Source organism: Mixophyes fleayi, chromosome 5 (genome assembly GCF_038048845.1).
Source record: "Mixophyes fleayi isolate aMixFle1 chromosome 5, aMixFle1.hap1, whole genome shotgun sequence".
NCBI lineage: Eukaryota > Metazoa > Chordata > Amphibia > Anura > Limnodynastidae > Mixophyes > Mixophyes fleayi.
Genome location: NC_134406.1, coordinates 18777686 through 18805456, shown reverse-complemented (window position 1 = coordinate 18805456; position 27771 = coordinate 18777686). Strand labels below are relative to the sequence as shown.

Below are 27771 nucleotides of genomic sequence, written 5' to 3'. Positions count from 1 at the left end.
AAAAAAGGCAGCCATTTTGTAAGTCATTAGTTAATTGATGCAAAATGGCTACCCCCATGTATGGGTACATAAAATAATTTTAGGTAAGTGGTTTTTGTTTCTTAATCGTTTTAGGTTTACTTTATAATTGCCGTGGACTCCTAACAGATTACCGTATCATTCAGTCCACATAAATAAATAAACAAAAACACAGTTTTGGGTTGAACTAGTAAGTGGGCTTTATCTGTTTAACTATTTTTAAGAAGAAAAAAAAAGTTGTTTATTTGTGCTTCTCCACTCCGTCTGGTCCTGCTGTGCGTCTAACAAGAAAGGTACCCTCTCTCCTGCTTGGGGTTGGCCTTTCCCTGATAAATGTATTAAACTGTATTCCTGGAATGTATGGCCATCTCTGGTAAGTGGGAAATGTAATCACCTACCTCGCTGCAAGCTTCCAGGTGTCTGTGAAACTCTGACCCACTTAAGTCATTGAGTTTTATACCAGTGACTGCAATTATGCTGCAACACTTTCTTCCCCTCCTTGGCCTGTACATATCGCATTGCTAAAAAAAAAAAATAGAATGGATAGAAAATCAAATTGATTTGGAATAGCAAAGGTCATTATAAACGGTAACTGCCACACAAAAACCAAAATAAACCAAACAAAATGAGCCCAAAAAAAGTAGGAAAATCTAGACCGTAAGAATAGTCATTTTGCAATTATTTTACCAAATTTGTTTCTGTGTGTGTATTTATAAAGGTGAGGAGCATCGTTAGCCATAACTAGATATATTTTTTTTGCAGGTAATGATTAAAATGACAAAGCTCCTTCAAGTCTCTTTCACATGACAGAACTTTGGCGTGCGTTAGTTACCCGCCATTACAGGCTGCGGAGGGGCTGGCTGCATGGCTTTCAGTGAGATTTCTGGGCTGGAAGTCTTCTGTGTGTGGTCAAATATTGTACCCACAGTCATTTGTGATAAGCTCCTAAACTGTTGTATCTGTTTGTAATGCCTTTAGTAACACTCTTATACAAGACAAACGTGTATGTTGGTTTAGTGGTCCTGTATGTACCTCAGCAAGTCATGTTTGCAGAATATTCCCCTGGAGTATAATTGGTGACCCCAATCCAGCAGATTAAGTTGAGCCCTGTAGTAGGGAAACACTTCTCTACACAACAGGCTTTCTGTTCAAACAAATAATGATTCAGTTTATTATCTCTAAGCAATTTACATTTTAAACTACTTTCTTGTGAGCGGTGGGATCATGTAACTTGTCTAGTGACTAATACATAACAGGAAGGAAAGCTGTATCTGCACCTTTGCATGTACTGGAAACTGAGATGTGTATATTGTTTAGCAATCTGTAAACGTGTAACTCGTGTTTCGCAAAGTGCTTGCAGAGCATAGCAGAAATTTGGGTGATCTTATAAGACCTCTTTGACCTCCTATTTTTCAAGAGCTACAGGAACCAACTTTTGCAATTGAAAATACGTAAAGCCCACCTCCATTTATCATTGAGCGCACCAGCAGCAAGAGAGGATTATCAGAGAGTACTGGATGGAATGTGGATGCAGTATATCGCGTTATCGTCCAACAGTCGCTCTGTGCACCCGTGTGTATGTTACATATGTTCCTCAGAGAGCAGTGTTCCCTATGTCAAGTGCGGGTTGTCCCGTATTCACCAAGGCCTCTGATAGACCATACCGTGGGTGTAGAATAAGCCTCAATGTGCACTTACGTTTGCTATTGGCCACCTCAGACTTGTGAACACACACTATGTCCTTTGGTAAACTTAGGAAGTCTGCTCTGCATAAGTAAAAAATGTCCATGCTAACTTAATCACAAATATCTTGTTGTAGTAACCTGGAAGTGTAGTGCAAAATTCATGGTATTTATAATCTGTCGAATACAGTCATACTATGGGATGATTTTCAGGACAGCAGATCTGTTCCTTGTGCGTGATTAGGCTGAACATTGCTTCACTTCACAAAACGTTTGACACTACTGGGTGTAGGTGACCGTTAAACAGGTAAAGCCCACTTACAGATGACATAAACGCTATAGAATTTCTCCAAGCATAAAATATGGGTATCCCCCCCCCCCCCCCCCCTCCAAAGACCTGTTGTAGTATTCACATACATATTACCTATACGTATGGCATTTTGTGGGCCCATCAAAACGGATATAAGAGCAGATGACACGGCCGTGTTAGTTGTCACAATAGTAGTTTGTATTACATTAGCGAAACCTTCTCTTAGTAGAAAACCATTGTCCCAGACACTGCTTTTTGTCTCCTACAAGGCTTTTTGTTTTACAAAAAAAAAAAAAAAGTCAAGCTAGATTCTGCCTCTCTCCTAGTTTAACCACAGGGGCACTGTTCCATCTGTGTCAATCTGCTCAATGCAATTAATCAATTGTGTTGTATGTTTGTTGATGGGAATTTTATCTACAAGAGATTGTAAAGACGTTCATGAATTCACTTAACTGAACAGAAGATATTTAACACCTGAAACTATAGGCCAGCCTGGGGTAGCGGAGGCATTTCAAATGTTCATGTATCTTAAGCTGGGTACACACTACACAGTTTTCATCCAATAATCGGCTAAATCAGCCGACATACGACCGTTCGTGCAAAAGTCGGGTCAGTGTGTGCAGTGACACGATTGTCGAAAGTCTGCCCGAATGCACGATTATCGCCTCATTTGATTGGTCGTACTGTTTAATATTTTCGTTCCAATCTGGTTTCCGTTGTGTAGTGTGTATAAACTTCCGACTGATCCACAACAGTGAGTACGAAATTAGTCATTGCTCACAACAAGATGGCTGTAAAAAGTCACTAAAGGGACGTCCGCTCTTCCCTTTATCGTCCTAAACAAGGCTAGTGTGTATGCAGTCCATGGATCGAGCGATCGGACCATCAATCGCATGTAAAATCGCTCGGCATAAAAAGTTGGTGGTAATTTCTGTAGTGTGTACCCAGCTTTAGGCGGTAGGTTAAAAATAAATTTAGTAAAAAAGGGAGATGACTATATGGATTAGACAAATTCTCTTGGGTTTTGTTTGTGTGTTTTTGTTTTTTTTCCCCCCTGAAATATCTGCTGTACATTTATCAATTTTTGTAAGCATTAGTTGGATCTTCATTTTAATAACTGATTTTGGTTTTTGATTGTCTTTGTGCCTCCATAGTATAGTTAACTATATTACAATTGCTCCTCCTTAATCTGCCTTTTCATCATTAGAGGAAATTTTAAATTGCTTAACGATTTGAATTTGTAGTGCCTGAAATTAGCCCAATCCAGGCTCTCTGATTAAATAGATATCATATCTATGAAAGTATCGAAATAGGAACAATTGCTAAATTTAATGAACTTTTCCTTTTTTAACCCATCCATAATATGTTCAGTTTCTCCTGCACTTGGTTTTGTCCATGACATTCAATGTATTATTCTTCAAATCCCTGCATATTATGCCTAATACCAATATTATCCACATCTTGTTTCTTGACTCTTGTTTAATATTTATAAAAAAATAAATAAAATATATATATATTTTTTATTTTATTTTTTTTATTTTTTTTCCCAGTTTTCAACGAGATTAATTTACCTGCAGCCCTGGGGTGAAAAACCATTATTCTGTGGTAATTTTAATATTGGATAAATCATATTCATACAAATCTACAATTGCACTTTGAGTGGTCAGATCCCCTGAAATATTGTGACTTTTTTGTAATAAAACTATTCCTGCTGGAGCTTGTTTGTTCATCCGGCCTCTTCCTCTCCCTCCCCTCCCCCCTCTGATAACACTGGAAGCACGGTAGAAGGTTTTGCTGCTGTTCTATGGGGTAGGCTGGATAAATAGGAGGGCACCATCTTTGTGACACTTCACCTTCGCTGAGCAGACAAGAAGGCCGCGTTCCATCATCTCTGCAACATTCTGTGCAGAGTAACTTTTCTCCATATGTTTTGTTGTGTGTTTTTTTTTTTTTCTTTTTTTTTTTTTTATAATTTTTTATTTTCAGTGGTCAATCAAGAAAATACAGACAGCAAAACGATAACACTGTGTAGCATGCACAGTAAAATCACAACAGTTATTGTGGTGTATCGCATATTAGGAAACCTTTAGACAAAAATGACCGGTTTTTACATTTTTAAAGATTAATATAAAATGGGTGTAGGAACAAAATGGATTGTGGGGGAGGGGTGAGGGGGGTAGGACCACAAAGATAAGCACTGTAAGTATTTAGAGGATAACTAGGGTGTGTTGAGCCTATAGCAGAGGGGGGAGATATGTGTCGGGAAGAGTTAGGGTCATCGCACATGGGTCAGGTCGGAGGACGTGGAGCGTTGAGGGCGGAAGGTGTGTTCCACGACTAGCCATGGAGCCCAGACTTGACTGAAGCCGTGGCCTCTATCGTGGAGGTAGTATGTAATCTCCTCCATAGCGGCCACGTGCCAAATCTGCTTCTTGAGAGCCAAAAGGGATGGAGGTGAGGTATTTTTCCAATTAAGAGCTATGAGTGATTTGGCTGCTGTCAGGATGTGGGCAGTTAATTTCTTGGAGAATTTGTCCAGGTCTTGGGGAGTGTAACATAAAAGAAAAATCCAGGGATCTTTCGGGATAGGGGCGTCAAAAAGGGTATTTAGGAAACTATGGACTGAATCCCGGAAGGTGGTGATAATCGGGCAAGACCACCAAATATGAAACATCGTACCCCTTTGGCCACAGTCCCGCCAACAGCAGGGCAAGGAAGAGGGAAACATTCTATGGAGTCTTGTGGGAGTGTAATACCAACGGTAATACATTTTGTAAGAGGTTTCCTTGAGTTTAGTTGATATAGAGCATTTAGCTATCCCCAGTCTCATGTCCTCCCAAACCTCTTCATCCGGGGGAGGACCAAGGTCCTTTTCCCACTCGTCTTCATGAGGGTTTGGAGAGGGAAGGGCAGAAGTGAGAAGAATGCTATATATTTGAGAAATCATGCCCTTGTCCAAGGGATGTTTTCTACAAAGAGATTCAAATGGAGTAAGGTCCCTAAGAACATAGGTTGGTGGCAGGGATCGCAAGAAATGATTAATTTGGAAGAATTCAAAGGGGCTGAGGATTTGGGATGGGGATTGGGGTTGGAGATCCGCTAGCGAAAGCCAGCGGCCCTGTTTGGAAAAATCTACTTGAAATTTAAGCCCTACACGAGACCAGTTACGGTGGATTGTAGAGGCAGATCCGGGATATGTTTTATTGTTTAACAGTTACAGCAATACGACGTGAAAGTTAAACCTAAATAGATATATTCTTAATGTTTGTCCATATTTTTAATACTATTGACTTGCATTCAACGTGCTTCAGTGAACATGTGGACCAATGGAAACGTATGTGGTTGTGGTGCCACGTTTTTAGAAATGAAGATCCCAGAGGTTACCCTTGGCTAGGTAATGGCTGCAGGGACATCATCATTTATTTATATAGCGCCAGCATATTCGGTAGCGCTTTACAATTGGGGACAAATGCCGTAATAAAACAATACTGGGTAATGCAGACATGTAAGAGCGCCCTGCACGCAGTCTATGGACATCTTTGCTGAGATAGATTTCATCCCCTGGCAGCCAGGGGAGTCTGTTAGACAGGAAGTCATTACATGACCTAGGGCCTCTGTCTCCAAAAACTGTCCCTGGTTTATGTGCTTATGTTAATAGAAATGGCCTTTTTAGTTGCAGGTTCTTCCCTGTCTATATACAGTCTACTGGCGCTTCCTGCCCTACCCAAATTATTTATATTCTGGTGATTGACTGATGAACATCAATTATTTCCTTCTTGAAAACAACACTTGCAGCTAACAAGATAATTACCTTGAGTCTGCAAACAGCCAGCGGCTGCAGAAGATGGCACAGCACGGGTATACAAGGCTGCAGCCATGCATAGCAAAGAGTGGCAAAAGAAAGCTTAGAGTAATTACCCATAACACGGTTTCCTGGGTCTGGTTCCCTTCTATGGTTTGTGAAACTTGTAAAAAGTTTCCAGCCTGCTCGGTTATACTGAAGGTGCCCTTGTCTGCTCCTCCTTATCTCGGTGTCAGGTCTGACTCCTACAGATCTATCCATCTGTGTCCGCAGAGTCCTCTGTGTCACACATCCTGTATGGAACACTTGTCTTCATGTGGAAAGCTCCTGTGTAAACATTACCACGGCTTATCTCTGAAATCTTTTTATTTCAGAGCTTCTAAACCTAAAACTACTATATCCCATGTGAATAGGAACAAAAATAGTTTGTTTAAACTTTACAGTGGTGCTGCCGGATTACCGTGGAGCTGGTGTCTCCTCTGTCTCTACATGGACTGACTACCCTACATTACACACTGCTGCACCTCTGAGTTTACACAGCTCCAAACGTTTGAGCAAAGCGCCCATTTGTCACTATCTGTAGTCTGAATAAATGCCTCCGGTGGGGGATTTAAACTTATGTTTAATTGTTAATGGGCACAGATATGAAATACAACTTTTCATGACGTTTGCCTGTTGTTACCTTTTAGACACTTTTTGGAATCCCGGAAACGGATCCAGAAAAGTAATTAACTATTTATGTCTCCAAAGTATATCACTACAGAATGTGTGCAGAGTAGACATAGTCAGTCTCTGGGGACTCCAATGTGTCCTCTCTAACCTGGATTAAACTGGCATGTTGCTGTATTCAGTCATATTGCTGGCTCCCTGGACTCTTATCCCTCTAGTCTATCTCCTAGAAGCCTTATATTGTGGGTCATTGTCCAGCGATGGGTGAGAGCATGCTGCCATCATTTTATTATGTAGAGCCTGAAAATATGACATTTATGATTACCCTAAGTGGTCGTTGGGAATCAAACCTATGACCCCAGTCTTGTGAGGAAGCAATGCTAACCACTGGTGCCCTCCAAAAGCAAAATAAATACAAAGTCAGGGGGCTGAACTGTTGAACTTTTAATGTAATGTAAAACCATTATAAAACGACCCTGGCACGTATGCACAGTGGAAGCAGCCATTAAATAGGTTGAATCCATATTCTGCCCATGGATTTGTGGGTAAATGTAGCTAGAATTATCATTTTAATGAAAGTCCTTTCACATTATTTAAAAAGACCAGGCTGTTTCTTCAGAGAGACTGTGCTGCCAACACGACCGTCCCTTGTGATGTCACAATGTAGAGTCTGCAGGTGAATAAGGAAGTCTGCAGATACGTGGTACTCGGGGACTGGGCAAAGGGGGAGATGGAAAGTAAGGAGACCCAGGGAGGTAAAACTAGGAGTAAGCTGACCTAAAAATGGGTAATGTTTGTTGTCGTTTGTTTGTTTTGGTATTATGTTTTTAAGAAACAAAAAAACAAACTTAAAGTTCCTCTTTAATATTTAAAGCAATGGACACATCAAAATCTTTCTGAAAAACGCCATGTTGAATCTGTGTGTTACGAGTTTACAGTCGGTATAATTTTATAAACTTGCATTTGGGTAAAATAAAGTTGTACGTTTTGTGTTCTATACGGAATGTTTATTATGAGCCTATTGTGATACGTACAAGAATAGAGATAAAATATGAACAAGACAACCTACCGATAGGCGAGAGTTGTCATGCCAGTTATCTTGTAATCTGTTATAAATATTCTTTTGTTTCATAGTTCAACCAATCAGTGCAAATATTTTAAAAACTAGTTACCATCTACTCCTCTTATACCAGTGGGAATTGGGGCTTAAAGATAAATCCATCTTTGCGCATATATCCTTTTTTCCTATACCTATTCTCTTCCACTTTCTAGTGCAACCTGATGCACTTCAGAGGCCGCATGGTGCGTCCCCCTAACCTTCAAAAGAGACGCACGTTACTGTTTTACACCATGGAGGCTGAAAAGATAACACTTTCCCTGTGTTGCTTAGTATCCCCCTCATTAAATTGTTTCAGTGCTCCTCACAGTGACCGCAGGAGGTGATGATGTCTCTATGATGCACTTTATTTACTACCAGCCCCCTTTCCATGGTTTTCAGAGCTCTTTGGATAATAGATGATAGATTCCATACCTAAAATATATATTGTACTTATTTGTAAACATGTGATTTGTCAGAATACTATAATAGAGTTTACGAGGAAGGAAACGGCCAACTCTTTCCACTTTCTCACTTACCTGTAATGCCCTAATGTTGTATTAGATTTCTACAGAGTGTTTTTTTTTTATATAGTAGTTCAAAAAGAAAACAGCGTTCCATCATGGCCGTGATCCCCCTGTTGAGGGCATAGTAGTACCTAGTATACTCTTTATGTGCTACCCATGTAGACCTCGCTCCTTGAACATAGTAAATTTAAGAGGATTTTATGCTTCTGGGTGGAACTTTTGGCAAACCTCATACGGCACCCTGTAAATAAGCAGTTACTATATCCTATAACCTGGTGATGGGTCGTCTTCAAAATTATAAGCATTTTTACTGCACGAGCTATGGAGTTGAACAAGTGCAATGTTCGCTTCTTACCTTGTGGCAGATTATACTACCTATAAATGGTGCATTAAACCTTATATCCAACATGCCTTATTCTCCATGCCTCACGTTTTATTTAGAAAACTTTAAATTTCAAGTATTTTAATTGTATGTCCTTTTTATAATGTCTAACGTGATGCAAGGTTTAGATTATAAATATATTACAAGTCGTACCCACTGGTGTCTGTGGGTTTTGGGTTTTTAAATTTTTTTCTTCCTTGCTTGTGTCTCTGCTGCCCCTAGCTGCAGGGTCTTAGAACTACAGCACAGGCAAGATTCATATCACTTGGTCTTCTACTCCTGTGACTGACAGCCCCCAAATTTGTTGTTAACTTGCCGAAGCCTGTAATTTCTGTAATGGGGTAAAGATAGAGGCAGGAGGACAGAAAAAAGTATTTTAAACACAAAAATAATTTGTACACTTTTTTTTTTTTTTTTTTTTTATAAACACAATTAAAGCAATATGGGAATTTTAAGAATGTTACCCCCTGCTCGCTAGAGCTAATGGTGATACAGGGAATAGAAGGTAAAAGGGCTTTATTTGTAGAAGTATGGTCCCTCCAGAAACTGAAAACTAGAAAGAAAACATGTAAGTTGTCATTCATGTAGCCATGATCATGTGTTGTGGGTAATTCCAGGACAATGTGGGGAAATACAGAGGTATTTTTTGAACATCACCAGGTACTGTATACTTCAGGCATTGTGGTCCTATGTTGAAACATGGTGATCCATACAATTCCAAAAAAAAACAGAAAGGAGGGGAGGATGGCTGCTTCAGCTCGGATGTCATTTAAACAGACAAGGCTATATAGGTGTTTTGACTACAAGTCCCAGCATACCCTGTCAACTACTGGCTTATTATCAGCTAGCAGAGCATGCTGGGACTTGTAGTTTCTCAACACCTGGAGAGCCACAGGTTGGCCGTGCCTGATCTGTAGCTTCAAGGAGGAGCTTTGACTACATAATTCCAGGTAGACTTTGTAGTCATGGTGCACCAGATAGCACACAGCCCCACCTTCCAAGAATTCTTGGCAACGTCTCATCACTGTGTGCAATAATAGAAATAAATGTTGGTTTTAACTTCCTCTGTAAACATTGTTCCACTCCTCTTCTATTATGTAATTCTGCTAGAAATAACCTCTGCTATGCTGAGTGCAAAATGTTATAACACAAATAAATACTAGGATCAGATAAACCTAATAAATAGGCCTTATAGTGGCGAAAGTAAAATGTGGCTGCTAATCCTTTCTGTTGGTTGCTGTAGAATAAAACGAGGGGAGCGTGGAAATCGATCTGTGGCAGGTTCGCTATCTTTGTGTCTGGTATGTTGCTTTTTGTAATGGTTAATGATATTCATGTGGTCTATGAAGTAGAGGTTTAATGGAGAAAAATCAAAGTCTTTGGTAGCCTCTGAAATGCTGACAACTGATGATGTGTATTGGCAGCACTGGTTTGTAGGGCTGTGATTGGAAGTTGTCGGATGATACATGTAAAAGTTAGGACAATGTGCCAATATATTCTAGTTTTTAAATGTCAGATAGTAGTGAAATAGTGCAAAATGTTTTATTTCCTGCCTGCTTATTCCTCTTCAATATACATATACTTGCTGGCATAGCCTCATGGTGCGAGCCTCCTGTACTTGGATGTACTGTGTACTTATCCATTTCACAGTGGAATGCGTTGGTTTCGGTGGGCTCTCTAGGGATGAAGAAAGAAATCTAGTCCTGGCCTCAATTATGTTATAAAGAGAGAAAGTTTGTTCATATCATCATTGCTTTATCTTTGAGAATATAAGGGTTTAATTGACCCATTATTGCAAAGTTTAGATGCACAAATTGCAGTTTGTGGCTCTCGTGTCCTGGCAGTGCTGGTTATTTTTTCGTAGTGTTTTGTGGAGCTTTCCTTGCCTCATGGGGGGGGGGGGGGATATTAAAGACCTTGAGAGCTATGACACAACTGAAGGATGTCCCTCTCTCTGTAGTAAATGCTGCGCATGTTACAATTATAAGCAAGTTATTGCAGCCTCTTCAAGTGAATACAGTCACCCAAAACATGGTGTGCACTGCTCTAAGGGTGCTGTAATGCAGGGATTTTATGCATTTTAATTGAAAGGTTATTTTAAACTATTTGTATACAAACTATTAAAAAAAAAAAAATCTGATAAATATGATAGTGAGCATGTGAATAAAAAAATTTGTCTTTTTTTATTTCTAGCATCACTATACGAAGTGCTTAAGAGAATATTTATTGACATCAGTTCCTGCCCTGTTGGAGCTTACAGTCTAAATTTCTTTTACATCACACAACATTTTTTGGTGGATTTAGTTCCATGTTACAATACATTTCACTAATAACATGTTTGTACCTATGAATAGTCTTCATGCATTGACTGGCATTTCTTTGACCCTCCCTGATGTTGCTCTGCAGGTTCCTTGCGGCTGTCTTGTTCAGTGTGCGCAGTGGTTGCCATACTTTTGATTATTTAATCCGCTAACAGGTTTTAGCTGCTTTTGACAAGGGGCTGAACCCAGTATATTTTCTGTATGTCTGTGTAGTCAGTTTACAATTGAGAAAAGCTAAATGCTGCTGCAAGACTGATATTCCTCTGTCATTGCTCCACATCTGCTGCACCACTTTGTAAATCCTTACATCGGCTCCCTGTGTCCACCAGAATCCAATTCTAATTACTCATTCTTACCTGCAAAGTTCTCAACACTACCCCTGCATACATCTCAAATCTCATAACAAGATCCTCTCCCTCCCGCCCTCTTAGATTTACTTCTGACCTGCACCTTGTCTCCTCTCTAGTAATCACCTCACCCTTCTGCCTATAAGACTTCTCCCGTGCTGCTCCCCACTCATGGAGTTCCCTACCACACCCCATCAGTCTTTCCTACAACCTTCAAATCTTTAGATGCTCTCTGAAGATCCCTGTTTATTAGAGCTTACCTTACACCCTCACAGCTTTCCCAATCTCCACTCTGAGCCTCCGTGGCTCCTCTTGTTCCAGCTGTGCCCTCCTCCACTTAGAATGTAAGCTCTCTAATGAGCAGGGTCCTCCATACCCTTTGTTTTCATGTCTGCGTTTATTTTGCCTACTTTTTGTAGGTCCCTATTTTATGTCCTGTTTTCCCTACTGTATGGTGCTGACAAGTAGTGGGACGCCGTATACATCTACAGTAATTAAAACTTAAAGTGGAGCAATTAGGACGTTAGCAGCAGAAAATATTTTAAGAGACTGAGCTGGTCCACAGGTCTTGTGGTAAGAGCTGACCTGTCCACTCAGGATTTATTGAAGGCAGAGATGCATGTGAGGGGCAGTGTCCTGATGTGGGAAGATGGTGTGACAGTAAGTGATAAGGGACCCTAGAGGCTGCGATGTTACAGAACACTGTCCGCATCTTTGTGGGACAGATACAGTAGAAACCACACTTACCTGCTCTATAAAGGATTCTGAAGTAAATTATAAAGAGCTATAAGGGTTGGAGCATATATCAGAGGAGGGGAAGCATTTAGGAGTGCTAGAAGACTTCTGTCAAACTTTCATACTAAGCTGCATCTGATGCCACATTCAGCACATTCACAAGTTAAAATGTCCAATATAAATGTGTTTTTTATGTTTTATTGTGCAATAGTCTTAAAGGCCCTTAATAAACAGCCGATGTTAGCGGACAGGTGTGTGGCGAATCCTTCAGTTGAAGGATGTAAGGATGTTCTACCCGATGCTTGTAGAACATCATGTTCTTCCACTAGTGTTAGTCAAAACAGTCGCTCACAAATATAGTTCTATTAGACATAAGGATTTTGTTGACAATAAATGGTTGTCTTTAAGCCCCTTACCTGCTGGCAACAGAAATCCATGCTTTTATTCTTTCTAGTGAAGCATGGTACAGGTATGGGAATAAACCCATTGTTCCAGTGACCCCACACTCATGAGGGATGGCAGCAGCTAACACTACCTGCTCTATTTACTTGCAAGTGAACACCTTGGGGTCATCCTGTTGTGAATACTCCTATATCCTTAAGGTCTGTGCACATTTTGCTGTATATTGATCTTAAAAGGAAGTGGGTTAGCTGCATAATGCGCTGGTGTCCCTTTGCTGAAATTATTCTGTATTGTCTCATGTTAGAAATTATGGACTTCTGTGATATAGAAGCACAAGGCTGAAGACAGAGCTTGTATACAGGTCATAAATCAGAGGTACTCCTAGGGGCAGATTCAATTAGCGCTCATACGCAAATAAAGTAACGCTCATTTTTGCTCGCGTCTCTGGGGTGCGAGTAAAAGTGAGTGGATATTACACACAACAACGAAATTAATCTACCCCCTTCCCAATGTCCATAATTTACAGTAGGGGTGCATTATATTAAATAAGTGCTATCTAAACTCTCCACGATATGCAGATTATAAATGTATGAAGCTAATGACTTTCCTTCATTTCTCAGCTGATAGGTCCAATTCCCATCACTTAAGAACATCTAACACCATAAGACGGACTTCTTCCTTGGACACGATAACTGGATCATATCTGAGTGGGCATTGGCCTCGGGACCCCCATGTGCACCATCCGTCGTGTATGAATGATAAAGCCACCCAGGTAACGTACTCAGGCTTCTATCTATATGGTGTCTGGTCTGTTGCTAGTCCAGGTTACATTGCTGTGTTCCCCAATGCATCTATTTCACACGTCGGTCTTCTCCCATCTGATTGTTGGTTAGATACACTCTAGCACAGCGTATCTAGCATGGAAGTCTGTGCTTTTCAGGGCGCCGGGATCTTATGCAGGCAGTTTACTCCTGGCTCCGTCACCTCGTCTGCCCAAAGTGGCTTTGTAACGGCTAACGTGGGAAGTTGATGGCCTTAGTGTACGCAATGGACACTAAGGATTATTTTGGGTCTATAAAAGTAGGATAAACTGTTATTAGTAACTGAACTGCTATGCTACAGCCTATTTGTGTAAAATATATATTGGCAACTTTTATATAAAAGGAGAGCGCACGCTACTTTTTATCCCAATGTTCTTGCAGTATGGAGATGGTGAAAACATGTAAATTACATCTGTTATAGTAAAAATGCAGAAATTGAACATGAAGTTTTAAGCGCACTGCTGGTCACCAACCAGTTACTTACCTGATCCTCTTCTGACATCTGTCTAGGGGTTGATGATAGATACTGAGTGGTAAAATCCTAAAAGGGAATCTCTTTACTATATATGCACATTGTATTGGCTAAAATACTAGTCTTGATTAAAGACAACATTCATGAATTTTATTACTGAATATATTCTCGGTTTCTTTGATTAGGAAACTCGTGACCCTATTCTACAGCCTGCTTGATGTAGTGATAACTGAACACGCTGCGGATATTGTGTGTCTGAAGATTACAATTCATAGTTCTGTTCTCTCCAACGTTTCTTCCTATTAGTGTATGTTGCAGATCAGGGTTTAATAACTTGTGGGCTGCGTCCCGTAGAAGGCTCAGACTCGCTGTTTCTGGTGGGTCCGCAGGGACGTCTCTTGCGTACTATTGGTTTCATAAACATCCTTTTAGTGGTGCTATGTGAAAGGTATAATCTAATAAACAGATTGTACTTGTAGCAAACAGTCAGGTTAATGCTAATACATCTTCACTTTTAAAATAAGAGAAACAAAAACTGACAGATGTATAGATACTTTGAGCCTTTATGATAACAAGAACTTGGGTAACTGCAAAAAGAAAAGGAAATGATCAAATTGGTAGAAATGCAGCTTTTCTACCCTAAGGCTGCGTGATCGGATCACTTTGGAAGACAGGACAGCCTGAATAATGCTATTGAGGACCTTATCACAGCATTTATTGCGATGCTGTGTAATAGATTGAGATTATTTTTTGTAACTATTTTAGGTCAGTCTTCCAATAGTGCTGTGTGCGATGGTTTGTGTATTTCATTGTTTCTATACCCATTAAGTAGTAGACTGTATAATGTGGGGGGAAGGGGGGTTGCAACAAGCATAAAGAAATCAGATTACAGACAGCTGATGTCCTAGTTACGTCCTATGTCTTAGTAAGTCAGTATGCCGGGTTCCTGCCGTGTCATTGCACACGCGCTCTTTGTGAAATTGGCTGATAATGTTTAGTGACTTGAGAAGCTTCTTTAATATTTCACACTGGCTCAGGATTAGTAATAGAATAGCAGTTAGTTCTTCTGCACCTCTAGGTGCATTGGGAAGGTGCATAATCTTCTGTTTGATATGTTTCATGTACGTTATTTCAGGCTGATTATTTCCTTCTGCACAATATTGGTCTGTGCACGATCATTAAACTGGCTGATTTTACTGACGTTGGGTAGAACTGACTCATCGCCTAGGATAAGGGTGGTTACTTGGAGCCCTGAAGCACACAGTACTTATCTTTTGTCTGGGTTTTCATAAACTGTCCCACCCCCCTTCCTAATTCCTGTAGCTTTCCATTTATAGACAGCAAGCAGTAACTACCTGCCCCACACCATTTACCCAATTCAGCTGCATTCATTTCTATTATATACTGGATATATACTAGGACCCCCCCCTCTTTATTTTTGTAAAATTTTGGTAGGAGTTTGAGCTTAAATTCGCGCCTCTGCCTGTGTGTGAAGCTAGTGTCAGTCTAAGCCAGTGTTGGCTAACCTGTGACACTCCAGGTGTTGTGAAACTACAAGTCCCAGCATACCCTTGCGGGAATAAGCTGCTATATATTTGCAAAGCATGCTGGGACTTGTAGTTTCACAACACCTGGAGTTTCACAGGTTAGCCAACACTGGTCTAAGCTATACCGATTCTACTCTCACCTGGCTGATGCCAAATGGACCAGACTCTTCCATTTGTCAGAGCTCAGTTTGTGGTGCTGGGTACTTGATGATACTAGAGAGTTCTAAGGGAGACTTTGGCATGCTGAAAGCTGGGCAGTATGCAGGGTGTACAGTCTACCCGTACCCCTCACGACCCTGCCTCCATATATCTGTTTGGACCAACTAGCATTGGTTTGGGGTGTCAAGCAGATGTCCTGTGATTGGGCGGAGTGGGGTGTCCAAGTGCAGGTGGTTGTGTATAAAATGGTCACTATTTTGGGAGATAATATGGCTCTTGTTGGCTAGAATAATCTGTAAATATGCTGTATAATGCATAATCGTATATTTATTAGAAAATAAAACTGCAGACCAACTATTACATAAGCCCTGTCCATTATGATTTGTCTGACCCAAACACTTTTCCATGTAAAACTGCACCCAATCCTGAAGCGGGTAAAAAAATGGCCATGGATTATTGCTTTTATGCTACAATTTGATTGGACAGGCAGGTAAACACTTTCATCATTCCCAGAACTAAAAAAAACGTTCATAAACCATAAGGCAGTGGCTGCTTCTCAGCCTACTAAACACAAACACACCAATAGTTATTAACATGTCACAATTTTAATAATCAAAAAAGTCCAATGCATGAAAACCTGTCATTTGCGCAAAGATTAAGAGATCAGGAAAATTACTTGTGCCTTAGTTTTTCAGTTTCTCCCTCATTTTGCAATTAGACATAGAATATAAAAATGATTAAATGTAAATACTGTAGCTATAATTCACTCCCAAGTGGTTAACATGGGATAGGACCCAGGGTGGATCGCAGTGCACATATCTCTCAAAGACATATGTACATTTTACAAGTTTTTACATCTAGCAGACACAAGGATCATTTAAACAACCAGTTAAGATGTACATCCAGTGACCTCAATACAAATGGACACCAGGGGATAAATGTATTAAAGTGATGATTTTGCAAGTTTGGCGACTTTGCAGGGGAAATTTAAAACGGCAATGACTTTAAAGGCGCACTTTAATACATTTATCCCCAGAAGTGAGCTCATGGGGTTTTACCAGCCTGCAACCCTCCTGGTTTCTATAGCAGAGGGGGGTGCAGTGGATCAGTGATGTTGCAGGAGCTCGTATGACGTGTTCCTGTAGCACTAATATACTTCCCAGCAGGGGTGGGCAATTTGCTAGTTACGTAATTCAGTGTTCCGCTTTGCCACTTTTTGAGCCATGTATGTGTATAGAATTTGACTCTGCTCCTGTTGTAAAAGCACATCGGTTGCAGCCATCCCTGCCTCTGTGACATTGCTGGTTCTTTGTAACCAAAGTCAACAAAAGGGACCTGAAATATTTATTCAGAAAGCAACCACACTGTTGAACATTTTGCAATATTTAGCACCAATATCTATTTCGTTATCTGATTCAGTATCCTGTCATCCCACTCCTTGTGTCTGTAAAATTCTGGTGATTCCGTGGCACATTGTACATTGAGCTAGATGTATGAAATGACGCCCCGTATCTCTGGTGAGACGGGAGATGCTGCCGTCAGGCTGTAAATTTATACCTCTTGTTTAGACGCCAAGCTGCTGGGGAGAAGAGGGCACGGAGAAGAAACCCGGACATCAGCGTTCCGCATCCTGGGGTAGTGCAGATCAACTCAAAGAGGTACGGTATTCATTCCCTATTGTAGTATGTACTTGTATATCCAAAACCCAAGTGGGACTTAGCATTTCACTGTTCACATTCCCCTTCATCAGTAAATGTTTAGGTGGAGTGATCTCATGAACGGTGCATCTAGAGCTTCTGATTGAACTCTACAATGAAATGTCAGAGTAGCCCTGACCTGAGAATCCTCCAACCCGTACAGTGTTGCACTCTTTCTCTGTGTTGCTGAATTTCCTCTGGACCCTGGAGGTTAGGAAGCTGGATCTTGATGTGGTACCCAGTTATTTTAGCCAATCCTGTTCTGTCAAAGCGTGATACATTTCTGGATTTTTTTTCCTATTTGTTTAAAATAGACCCACACAATATTTTGGGGAAACTTTTTAAATATATGTAGTTTTTCTAGCACTCGCTACAGATCTCATTTCACATTGCTATTTTAAGAACATGAAACGTATGATATGCAACCTAGCTTGCTAATCGGTAAATTCAGTCCTCTGAATGTGGGACCCTTTTTTTTTTTTCTTTCCCTTTTGATCAGGTAGTTTCTATGTCTATGGCTTTGTTGAAAGTCACATCTCAGAAACTTCCGCCGTGAAAGGAAAATTTCCATGTGCATTGAATGTTATTTCAGGTCAGGAGCTATTACGCTCCTGAATACCCCAATCTGTCATCCACAATGAGAACTGCGCAGTTGAAATAAAAGCACAGGCTGCAAATTACTATGTGTCATGCATGCTGCGCCCACGCCCCTAGATTTACACTTCTCGCTATCTGCTTTACACCCACTCTCCGTAACCTAGACATCGGTATTGTTCTAGTTGGTTTAATTACAAAGAGCATGTTCAATTCTTCCCTGTGCCGTATCCGCATCACTGGAAAGATTTTGTACCACCAGATTTACTAAATTTACAGCATATTTATTTTTTTCCCCCCTTTTTTTTTTTTTTTTTGTAAGGGTATTAAGAAATTGTTCAAGTAAGTTGCAAAAATTGGCAGTAATTGTTATTTTCGATCCTGTATTGCATAGTAACTGTTAAACCACGTCTATATCCACAACAGTGAATGTTCGCATTTCTTATGTAAATGACCTTGTCTTAGGTTGGCCATTCTTTGAGTCTAGTAGAGCAGGATGCGTATGATCACAAGCGGTTGTGAGAGGGTTATTCTATATTAGTAAGATTTACAGTAGGTTATGGGAGGACATAAGGGGTTTGCTAGCTTTGTGCCATAGTTTTGGTTAGGCTCTGGTTTTTAGTATGCATTGAGATAAGAGCGCACTTTGTAGAAACTAGTTGAAGTGAAATATGATTCTACATTCATCTACTTTTTACATTGGACAAATGCACAAGAAAAACTAGAACAGCTTAGTGTGCTTTAAGGATTTCTAAAACTGGCGCGGAGTTGTTTTATGCTCTTCCGTTTCTTACAGATAGCCAAGCTAAGACAGCAGCTCCAGCGTACAAAGAACAGCAATCGTCATATCAAGGAGAAGGACAGTCCATTGTCTCTCCAAGGAAACCATATAGCACTCGGTCATTCTCAGGTGAGTGCACTCGTATTCTATGAAGGGCTACCCATACTTGCCAACTTTGGAGATCTCCCCACCGGAAGGGGCAATCTTGCTGCCACGTCCTGGGGGTGTGGTCATGCGAATTTCGTCTTTAGGCCCCACCCCTGTGCTAAACTATACCAACTTTGGCCTATTACAGCTGGGGGTGGGGCCAGGATGACACATTTGCCCCGCCCACATCCACTTCGCAAGATGCTGAGTTTTTTTTTGTTTTTTTTTTTACACATCATTCAGATGTTCTGTATGACAAAGAAATTCATTATTTTGTTTATCAAATATATACATATTTTTAGGGGTGTTTTTTTTTTTTTTTACTTTTCTATTTTAGAAATAACACTAGGCATACACTTTCAGACTGTGGGTATAATCTTCTGTATCTTGTAGTAGAAGTACACTGAGAGCCTGACCTAGATGGTTTCTGTTACTGTGTCTTACATGCATGGTGTTGGGGGAATTCCAGCAGTGTTGCAACTATTGTATTGTGGCTGGTTAAAATCTTCCCTAAATATAAGGCCACAGAGCTCTGGTTATTTCATGTGCTGTAACCTTAGGGAAACACGGCTTTCAGCACCTTTTTGAATTTCAAGTTTGAAGTTTTATCTCTAGTTTTAGATTTGATATAGTCAACTAAACACCAAGACTGAAAGCTTGTCAGACATTGTAGTTATTTTTGTCTGCATTTTACAAACATGGTATTTTTTTTTCTTTTGTTTAATATTGGATCATGTTGTGTTTGTCTCCCTTCGGTTTATATATACCATGTTATGTGTTGAGTGTATCCGCCACATACAGGAATTGATGACGGTAATGGTAATAAAGCCCAACTGTCCCAATTTCAGTAGGACAGTCCCAAATTTAGGGCGCTGTCCTGCCCAGGGAACATGTTTGTCCCGTTGCTGGGAATGTAGAGGGTGAAGGGATCTATCTAATGGGCAGCCTAGTGTCTTGACACGCACCCTGTTAGACATTCGGGGACTTGCGTGTTAGGAGGTATAAATCAGGCCACATTGAAACTGAAAGTTGCAGATTTGGGGATTCCTCTTTGACCTATGCACGGTGTAACTAGTTTTGCATATGATGATAGATGAATATTACGTTTTATGCACCCAAGAAGTGTTCACTTCTAGGTTATGTACGGTCTGCAGATAGCCTGCGTTTCCAAAATCTGGCGTCTTTTCCCTTACAGCGACATATGGCTAAATGATCACCTTTTTTATATCCCTAACTTTAGCACATCTTCATAGAAGGCTTACTGATGAGTAGAAATATAAATGAAGCCCACACACTACAATTACATCTTAATTACGTAGTGCTATAGTTCAGTGGAATGCCCTTTTCTGTGATCTGCAAGTAGAAGTATTTTTAAGCTTCAGAAATGGTCAACGTCATTGGGTTTGAACGGAGCAGCACAAACGTCTCCAGCAAGTCTGTTGTGGTTTTATACTACCTGCAGTTAACCACATCTTCCCGGGGGGCTATATAATTGCTTTTGGCTGCTGAGGAGATTCACTTGGGTCAATAATTGCTACTTCAAGTGTTTTATCTGACATTTTAAGAGTACTACAATCCTTTCTGCAATACATTATTCCATCCCTAAAATAGGCGCTCAGACTTTCATGAATGACAAAAACAAATGATCTCACTAGGACAGAATATCAAATATAACTTTTATTACGCATGCAAATATGAAGTGACATTGAAGGTCGCATTAGAAGGGGACACTTAAAAACAAATAAAATAGATTACTCCTCAGCCAGGTTTGCACCTTTAAAAATCATGGTGTAAATGAGCCAATTAAACTGACTAGGAGCAAACCAGATTGACACCAAAAAGTCTCTCTGACTGAGCAGCTCAAACAGCTTGAAATGACCAGTTCAAAATAGAAATATTATTCCCCTTTAAACGAGAGCGAGAACTAGTTCAGAAAAATAACCTGAGCACATCTTACGTAAAGGTAACACAAATACAACTATATAGATAATCAGAATGTAATGGAATACAGGTAGGATCAGTCTAGAGCTATGCAGCAATTGGTGAAACGTCTATAAGCCACTGTTACTATACTCACTGGGTTGCGGAGCTTACAGTCCATTACAGCTCGCGATTATGCCATGTTTTAGCATTGACTTGTTCCGGCGGTAGCTGATACACTCCACCAGAACTTATCACGTCTCAGACTGGATCACATGTGCTGACTAGAATATATAAACTGACTCTGCAATCTGGATAAACAAGACGTCATTGACTGTAGTGGTTCTGATTTAGGTTCATTCACATACATGGTGTTCTAAGAGTTAGGTTAAACATAAGAGTATTTGAAGGCTCGGGCGTTCCATGCCCATTTAAATGGATGAGGCTGCTGCTTAAATCCACACTTGAATACGCCTAGATACATATGAATCATTTTAGGAATAATAATTTCATTTAACACACTGATTGTATAAACTCCTTGGGAAGTTTTCTATGGCGCCTTTAGTACTTCCACCCGCCACCCTTCCTTCCCCTGCTGTGGTAATCTCGTATTAGTATTTATAGTGTGTATGGCAAATGCAGATACACAATAAGCTCCCACTCACATGAGTGTGTACTCGCTGCTTTGCGAACACTGTTCATTCATAGTCAGACCTGTATGTCTGTACAGACCAGCTCATTGTATATATAATGCATAGTAAACCAAAATGGGAAACTAGAGGTACCACTGACATGGCCTTTAAGTGTTGGGCACATAGAACGCTTAATTGTTGATTTCTATTTGCATACATGGTAAATGCTACAGTTTTAAAATATCTATTTCTCTGCATCACAAAAGGACGATGTAATAGGAACAAACACATCACAAAAAAATCTTCCACTTGTTTAGGAAGAACTCTACCTTCTAATGCCTATAGCGTTTCTCTGAGGAGCACCCAACAGGCTAGACATAGAGCCTTTCATTCATAAAGTCTATATTGAGGATACCAGTGAGAGAGACTGATGCAAGCTATTGTATATAGGTACAGCTAGAGATTTGTGTGTCATCTTCCGTCATAGTTTGTATTTCACATCATTCTTAATAAACACATTGCTGATGTAGCTGGTAATGTATGAAGTTAAATGCTTTGAGTATAAAGATGTGCTGGACTTTAGGCAGCTTTGGTTGGCATCGGTGTTCACCTGCGCACTGTTCGTAACTGGCTTCCAGCTCCTCTCTGGCGGCGGTTCCATTCCAGTGCTAGATTAAACCTGTTTGGGGAGTGCACGTGGCAGATGTTTGGTTCTGCTGCCTTCCCCAGTGATCAGGGACAATGGTTTTATTCAACAGTTGAGATAATGACAGGTGTTTTTTTGTATTCTAAATGTAGCACAACATGTAAGCAATGAAATGCGTTGCACATCACACACAACCTTACTTCCACTTGTTTAGGAAGAACTCTGCCTCCTTAGTGCCAAATAGCTTTTTTTCTAAGGACATATAAGTAGATATAAAGCCTTTCAATCATAAAAGCCTTTCAATCATAAATGCTTAGATCATGCATGCAACTGGATTAAATGAATGTAGCAATTTGGAACATTGTGAAACGTATTGAATCTGACCACAGCAAGGAATGAGCCTTGTGCAACTGGATACTTTTGTCTGCCTACTGGGCAAGCTGTAAACTGTGGATACGGAGCCAATTTCAATTAGCCACGAGGTCCTGTAGATTCAAAGCTTAGCCCTTCCCCAGTACCATTCATATATAATTCTGATGGTGGGATTATTGCAACCTGATTGGTACATCTACTGTACTCTTATTGGTTATAGCCGTCAGGAGAGCGCAGTTATATCGGAACTGGATCTTTCTGTTAAATGCTGCAAGTATAACCTTACAGCCAGATCCCAGGAGGCTACGAAGACCAACGAGCAATAGTGGTCAGCTGTAGGCCACGATTGGAAGTGTCTGATTTAAGGAGTTGGAATAAAATAAGTTTCTCCGGCAGTCACTGAGGGATGGAAGGATGACAAAATATAAAATGAACACATTTTATTCTTTACACACCTCCACTACTCCCACTATTGTGTTTTTAATTCTAAATAACTGTCCTCTATATCCTTTGTTTTAGGCTTCTACATCCAGATCAATGCCTGTGGCCACAGCAAGTATCCTGGTACCAAAATCCATAAGCTCCAGAGTCCCGTGTAATGTTGAAGGAATAAGTCCTGAACTTGAAAAAGTCTTTATTAAGGAGACCAGTGATAGAGACGGATGCAAGGTATTGTATTGTGCAGCTAGTGAAAGATTTCTGTGCAATCTGTATTCCTATACTATCCTATTCCTGTACTTCACCTGTGCACTGTTCGTAACTGGCTTCCAGCTCCTCTCTGGCGGCGGTTCCATTCCAGTGCTAGATTAATCCTGTATGGGGAGTGCACGTGGCAGATGTTCAGTTCTGCTGCTTTCCCCAGTGATCAGGGACAATGATTTTATCCGACAGATGAGATGTAACCTACAGGTGGTTCTTCAGGTCTTTCTCTCAACTGATGCAGCTCTGTGTACCCTGCGATTCTGTATAAGTTCTATCACTTACATGACACAGAGGAACTTGTCCAGGCGAGTCGTTTCTCACACTGCGATCTAAATGTAACACGATGTGTAAGCAGTGAAATGCGTAGCACACAGGAATCTATTTTCTTGCATGCATGTCCATTTGGTGCAGTGCATATTGACAACACATTGCATGCCATAGAGAGAAACTGATCACTATACTGCTGTATTTTACTGGTGGCTTAGTAACATTGCCTTCCATTGGAGCACAAAGGAAAAAATTACTTCTATATAGAGCCAACTTGTTCTGCAGCATTGTACAATCAAAGCGGTGTATTCAGAAATGAATCCCAGTGGTACTTACAGTCTAACTTCCCTTCCACTCGCACCAAAGAAACTTCATGTAGATTCCATCCTGGCCGCAGTAAAACATGAGATCTAGTACTGTCAGTGGGCAGTGCTAACCACTGTGCCACAGAGCATTGGAGCAATGCTTCATTTATATATTTGTATTACAATTTGCTTCTATAACAATGGCTGACCGTTTCCGTTGGTGGGGGGGGGGGGGGGGGGGAGTTTGTGCTGACAGCACAATGGACAAACCTTCATAGATCCTGCTAAGTGTAGAAGTCTAAAAATAACACCATCATTAACTGTTCTTGAGCAGAATATCTCACATAAAGCCAGTGTGTCCTCTCCTGTGGGATATAGATGACCATATTCTACAGGAGGCCAGCGTTATTTGTTATAAGTTGGAGCTCTCTGGGAAAGACAGAGCAGGGGGTGTACATTGGGGACAAAAGGAACTCGCTTGGAAAGACTATAACCTAGTAAATGAGTTCTCTCCAATAGTCAACTAATACAGGTCCTAAAAATGTAGACTTAAGGGTTCAGGGTCCTGTCAAACAATAGAATGTCAGTGACCTTATGGGCTCTGAATTATCACCTCCATCATCCTGTCCTATAAACATTAGAATACACAGGATTTCAAGAACATCCTCCCAGCCAGACTCATCTTCAATGGCCCCCACTTTGTCAACTCGCAACCCCTAACCATAGGAGAGGGATTTAAGCTCAGTAGGGATGTATACGATAAGTGTTTGGGTTTTGGAAATTTTACATGACCCCCCTAGCAAATAACGGGAACTCGGGGGGGTGGACTAGAGAACTTTTCTGAGGGGCCGTGAATAAGCTAGAGGGGGCTGATAAAATTGTGTACGAAGATTGCAAGGGCTTCACGCTGCTGTTCAAATTAACTTGGCTGAGGTGCCAATCCCTCTGGCACTACCATAGAACTATCTGGGATTTAGTCATCATGTCATGCTCCCTCGTTGTAAGGGTTTTTATTGTAGGGTAGTAATAAGCCCCCTGGGCCGCTCAGTCTGTACTAGAACGTAACCTAGTATGCCCCTGGGTGTCCTGGTAGGGCATGCTGGGAATTATACACAACAGCTGGAGAGCCATAGGTTGCCCGCTTCTATGGGAAGGGAAGAGCTGGCACAGAACATTCATGTTACAATTTGCCACATTGTAACTTTCCGTTTTCTCTCTAGAGTGCATTGTGAGTTATTTTTATCTAGAATATTTTTTAACTGTTACATAAATCACGTTTTTGAACAATAAGAGAAAAAAGGTTTCTGTGTTACATAATTCCCTAAACTCCACATTGACTGGATTACTCCCAGCTATTCAAGCTCTTTATTGCTCTAGATGTGATAATTTGGCACTTTATTTGGGTTTTGAATCAATTTAATGAAACAATATTGTTTGCAAGATCTGTACCTTAAAGCAGAAATTAAGTATTTAATTTGCACATGAACGACGGCCACCTGATAGAAGTATCAGTCACTAAACAATCACAGGTTGATCCAAACTGAAAAGGCTTTATGTAGTAACAAATGTATATCTTCCCATGTCCCATCTGTATTTGCGTCTGCGCTACGGAATCTGTGGCGCCCTGTAAATAAGTAATTGCTGCCTACTTCAAAGAAACATTTCCTGCAAAGTTGCATGTAATGGAAAAGCCATTTTAAGTTCCTAAAGATCTGTGCAATGAACGGCTACTATTTGCTTAGATTACCCCTGGAACTCCCAGACATAAGCATCATGTAATGCAGGGTCATGTTGCTATTGGTTAATAAAAGGATCATTTATTTAAATCTCAAATTTTCTTTTCTTTTTTTTTTGTGTTTGTTTAATTCCTGTTTCTTATCTGAAGGAAACTTGATAGTTAGCAGGTGGGGTAAGACTATCGGCATTCATTTGTGGTCTCCAAGTGTGTGTAGTGTTGGAGACTGGAATTACACTACAACATTTGGTAAATACTGTACTGTACTTAGATGTAGCAACGTGTGTACAGAAATTGAATTACAATTTTGGCAACTACAGTCACCTCATTATACCAGAAGTGCCAGTCTTATAACATCAGATTCTGTTCTACTGGGAGAACCAGTCTTATTCCTTCTGAGGCTGCCATCCTCTTCCAATCTCCGCTACGTGCAGTTTAGGGTTAAAGGTCACTTCTGGGGAAGATTGGGGCCAGTTTCTTTCTATACTGTTACTATAACCCCATGTATTGTATCAATAATAACTGGCCTTCAGAGTGGAGCTTGGTTAGGGAGAGTCAGTGTGTTGTTTTTTTTTTAGATGCCCACACGTGTTCCTTAACTCAACAGTCTCTCCTCTCACTCCCCACATGGACTATCCATCTATTTAGGTGTGAAGATACCGGGTTTTCTGGCCCAATTCTCCCACTTCACTCTGGTTGGCCACTCACAGGTACCTCCCTAAGCCAGGGAAGCCTACTCAGTACCTTCTAAGGTTCTTATTAGTCACTCAGGCCAATGCAGTTAGAAAATTATAACAGTACATTTATTGTAGCAAAAACAATCACTAGAATTTTATGTACACACAGTAAATAAATGTCAGGCAGGTTTACCACATTATCTGTCCCTTACCCCACTAGCGTAAGGAGTTTTAGTCACCTGGCTGTCCGAACTTGACGACTCATGGATCTGCCAATGTATTTCACTGGTAGAGAACGGCAACTCTAAAACCAGCCACCCTGCAGCTTCTGGTCCCCTTTCCGTGGAGTGGCTCCTTATATCTAGGGTCTAATTTCCAGTGTTTTTTGGGTTTTGGTTTTTTTTTCCCCCGTCCCTGGGCAAGCCCCTGTGTCTATCTTTCTTAACCATTGGAGGGGGATTGGAGATGAGCTGTACTTCCACAGATGGTACCTGCTGGGCTCTAGACAAAATGTCTGAACTAGTGTTGAGAACAATGGATACTAATTAGCCTTCCCACTCACCTATATCCTGCAATCTGATCCTTACCCATAACCCGCCTGACTTCACTTTAAGGACAATGACTAACAGCCTCCATGCAATATCAAAAAGATACAATAAACAATATACATATTTACAATGAGTTACAATGTCCCCTTATCCACATGTAATTAGACACTGCAGTTGTATGTTGTTGAGCTGGGAACAAAAAAGCAAGGGCTATAAAAAGTACATGCTATACTCCACATTTGTGGGAAACGAGGGACAGGCTGGTTAGGGTGATAGTAATAGCTCGTTTCACCACAACAGGTCTACAGAATGAATAGAGGAATAACCTACAGCAGCTCACTGGATGTATGGCAGCTAGTCAGAAGTGGCTACTTAAAAATGTGAATGTTGTGTATTGAAATGCTGTATACCACCAAGGCTACACTTACAAGAGTAGGGCTTGCACCTACTCAGACTCTCGCTTTCTTTGAGTTTATTCTATTTAGGAGTGTGAGTCTTATGTGTTTCTTCCATCTTCACTTTCAGCCTCTAGAAATCCCGGATGGCCGCAGAGCACCATTACCCTCCACATATCGCAGCAGCAGCACACGCAGCATCGACACTCAGACCCCTTCTGTCCATGAGCGGAGCAGCAGTTGCAGCAGCAACCATTCTCCATGCGCGTCTCCCTCCTGTCCTCCCGAGTCGCAGGAAGGCAGTCCCTGCTCCACAGACGACCTGCTCTATGATCGGGATAAAGGTGAGTGTGCGAATGGCCGTGTCGCTCTCCTAGCGTTTGTTGCTCTCATGTTAGTTTATATACATCCTGTCTTGGTCTATGTTTCCATTATCTGTCACCTTCATCTCTGCTTTTCCTTACCATTTACTTGTTACAAACATCTTCCATATTGCTTGAGACCTGCGCTTTGTCCATAGTACAAGAAGCGTATATTACGGAGAATGCAGCTTGAAGACGCCATTAATCCTTACTAACACCAGTGACACACACTTTGTCTTTCCGCTCTTATCGGGTGAGAAGTATCGAGCAATAACCATTCTTCTCCTACAGACGCTGGGTTCTGATCCAGCTCAGATCCAGAGTATCCTCCCTAGTGCTGAGCAGTATTGCAGACTCTGGATCAGTGCATTTTATACCTAGATTTAATAACGTTAATTTAATAACATATTGCCCTGATGAGATTGACAGCCTCCCATTCTTTATCACGTGATATTGTGTATATTATGCGAAGCATTTCAGCTAGTATCCTGTTATTTCTGTAAAATATGGCCCAACAAAGTTATGAACAGAGCTCAGATGAAATCAGTGGCATTATACATATTTTTTATTTATACATTTTTCTAAATGAAAATGTATTTGTCTTGTCAGCTGCACAGATTCTGGGGCAATCCTGCTGCCTCTCCTTGTGTTCTACCAAAGCGTGGGTAAAGGTCTACTTTATTTTTATTTGTTTTGAAGAA

General features: G+C 40.7%; 1 protein-coding gene and 1 non-coding gene across 3 annotated transcripts in view; both read left to right on the top strand.

Annotated features, from left to right (window-relative positions):
- The window catches only part of GLCCI1 (glucocorticoid induced 1), a 46668-nt gene that overhangs the window by 7217 nt on the left and 11680 nt on the right, over positions 1 to 27771 (top strand). Inside the window, exons 1-6 of one of the 2 annotated variants that reach the window (XM_075211753.1) lie at positions 7215 to 7268; positions 12912 to 13063; positions 16859 to 16948; positions 18378 to 18491; positions 22599 to 22748; positions 26839 to 27052. In XM_075211753.1, coding sequence (XP_075067854.1) covers positions 7265 to 7268; positions 12912 to 13063; positions 16859 to 16948; positions 18378 to 18491; positions 22599 to 22748; positions 26839 to 27052 — 724 coding nt within the window. In that variant the 5' untranslated portion in view covers positions 7215 to 7264. Of the gene's footprint in view, positions 1 to 7214; positions 7269 to 12911; positions 13064 to 16858; positions 16949 to 18377; positions 18492 to 22598; positions 22749 to 26838; positions 27053 to 27771 lie in introns of those variants that run through there. The other variant, XM_075211752.1, reaches the window with a different exon arrangement.
- Positions 21674 to 21805, top strand: LOC142159730 (small nucleolar RNA SNORA54). The gene has a single exon (XR_012692989.1). It is a non-coding gene; the product is annotated as a small nucleolar RNA SNORA54 (small nucleolar RNA).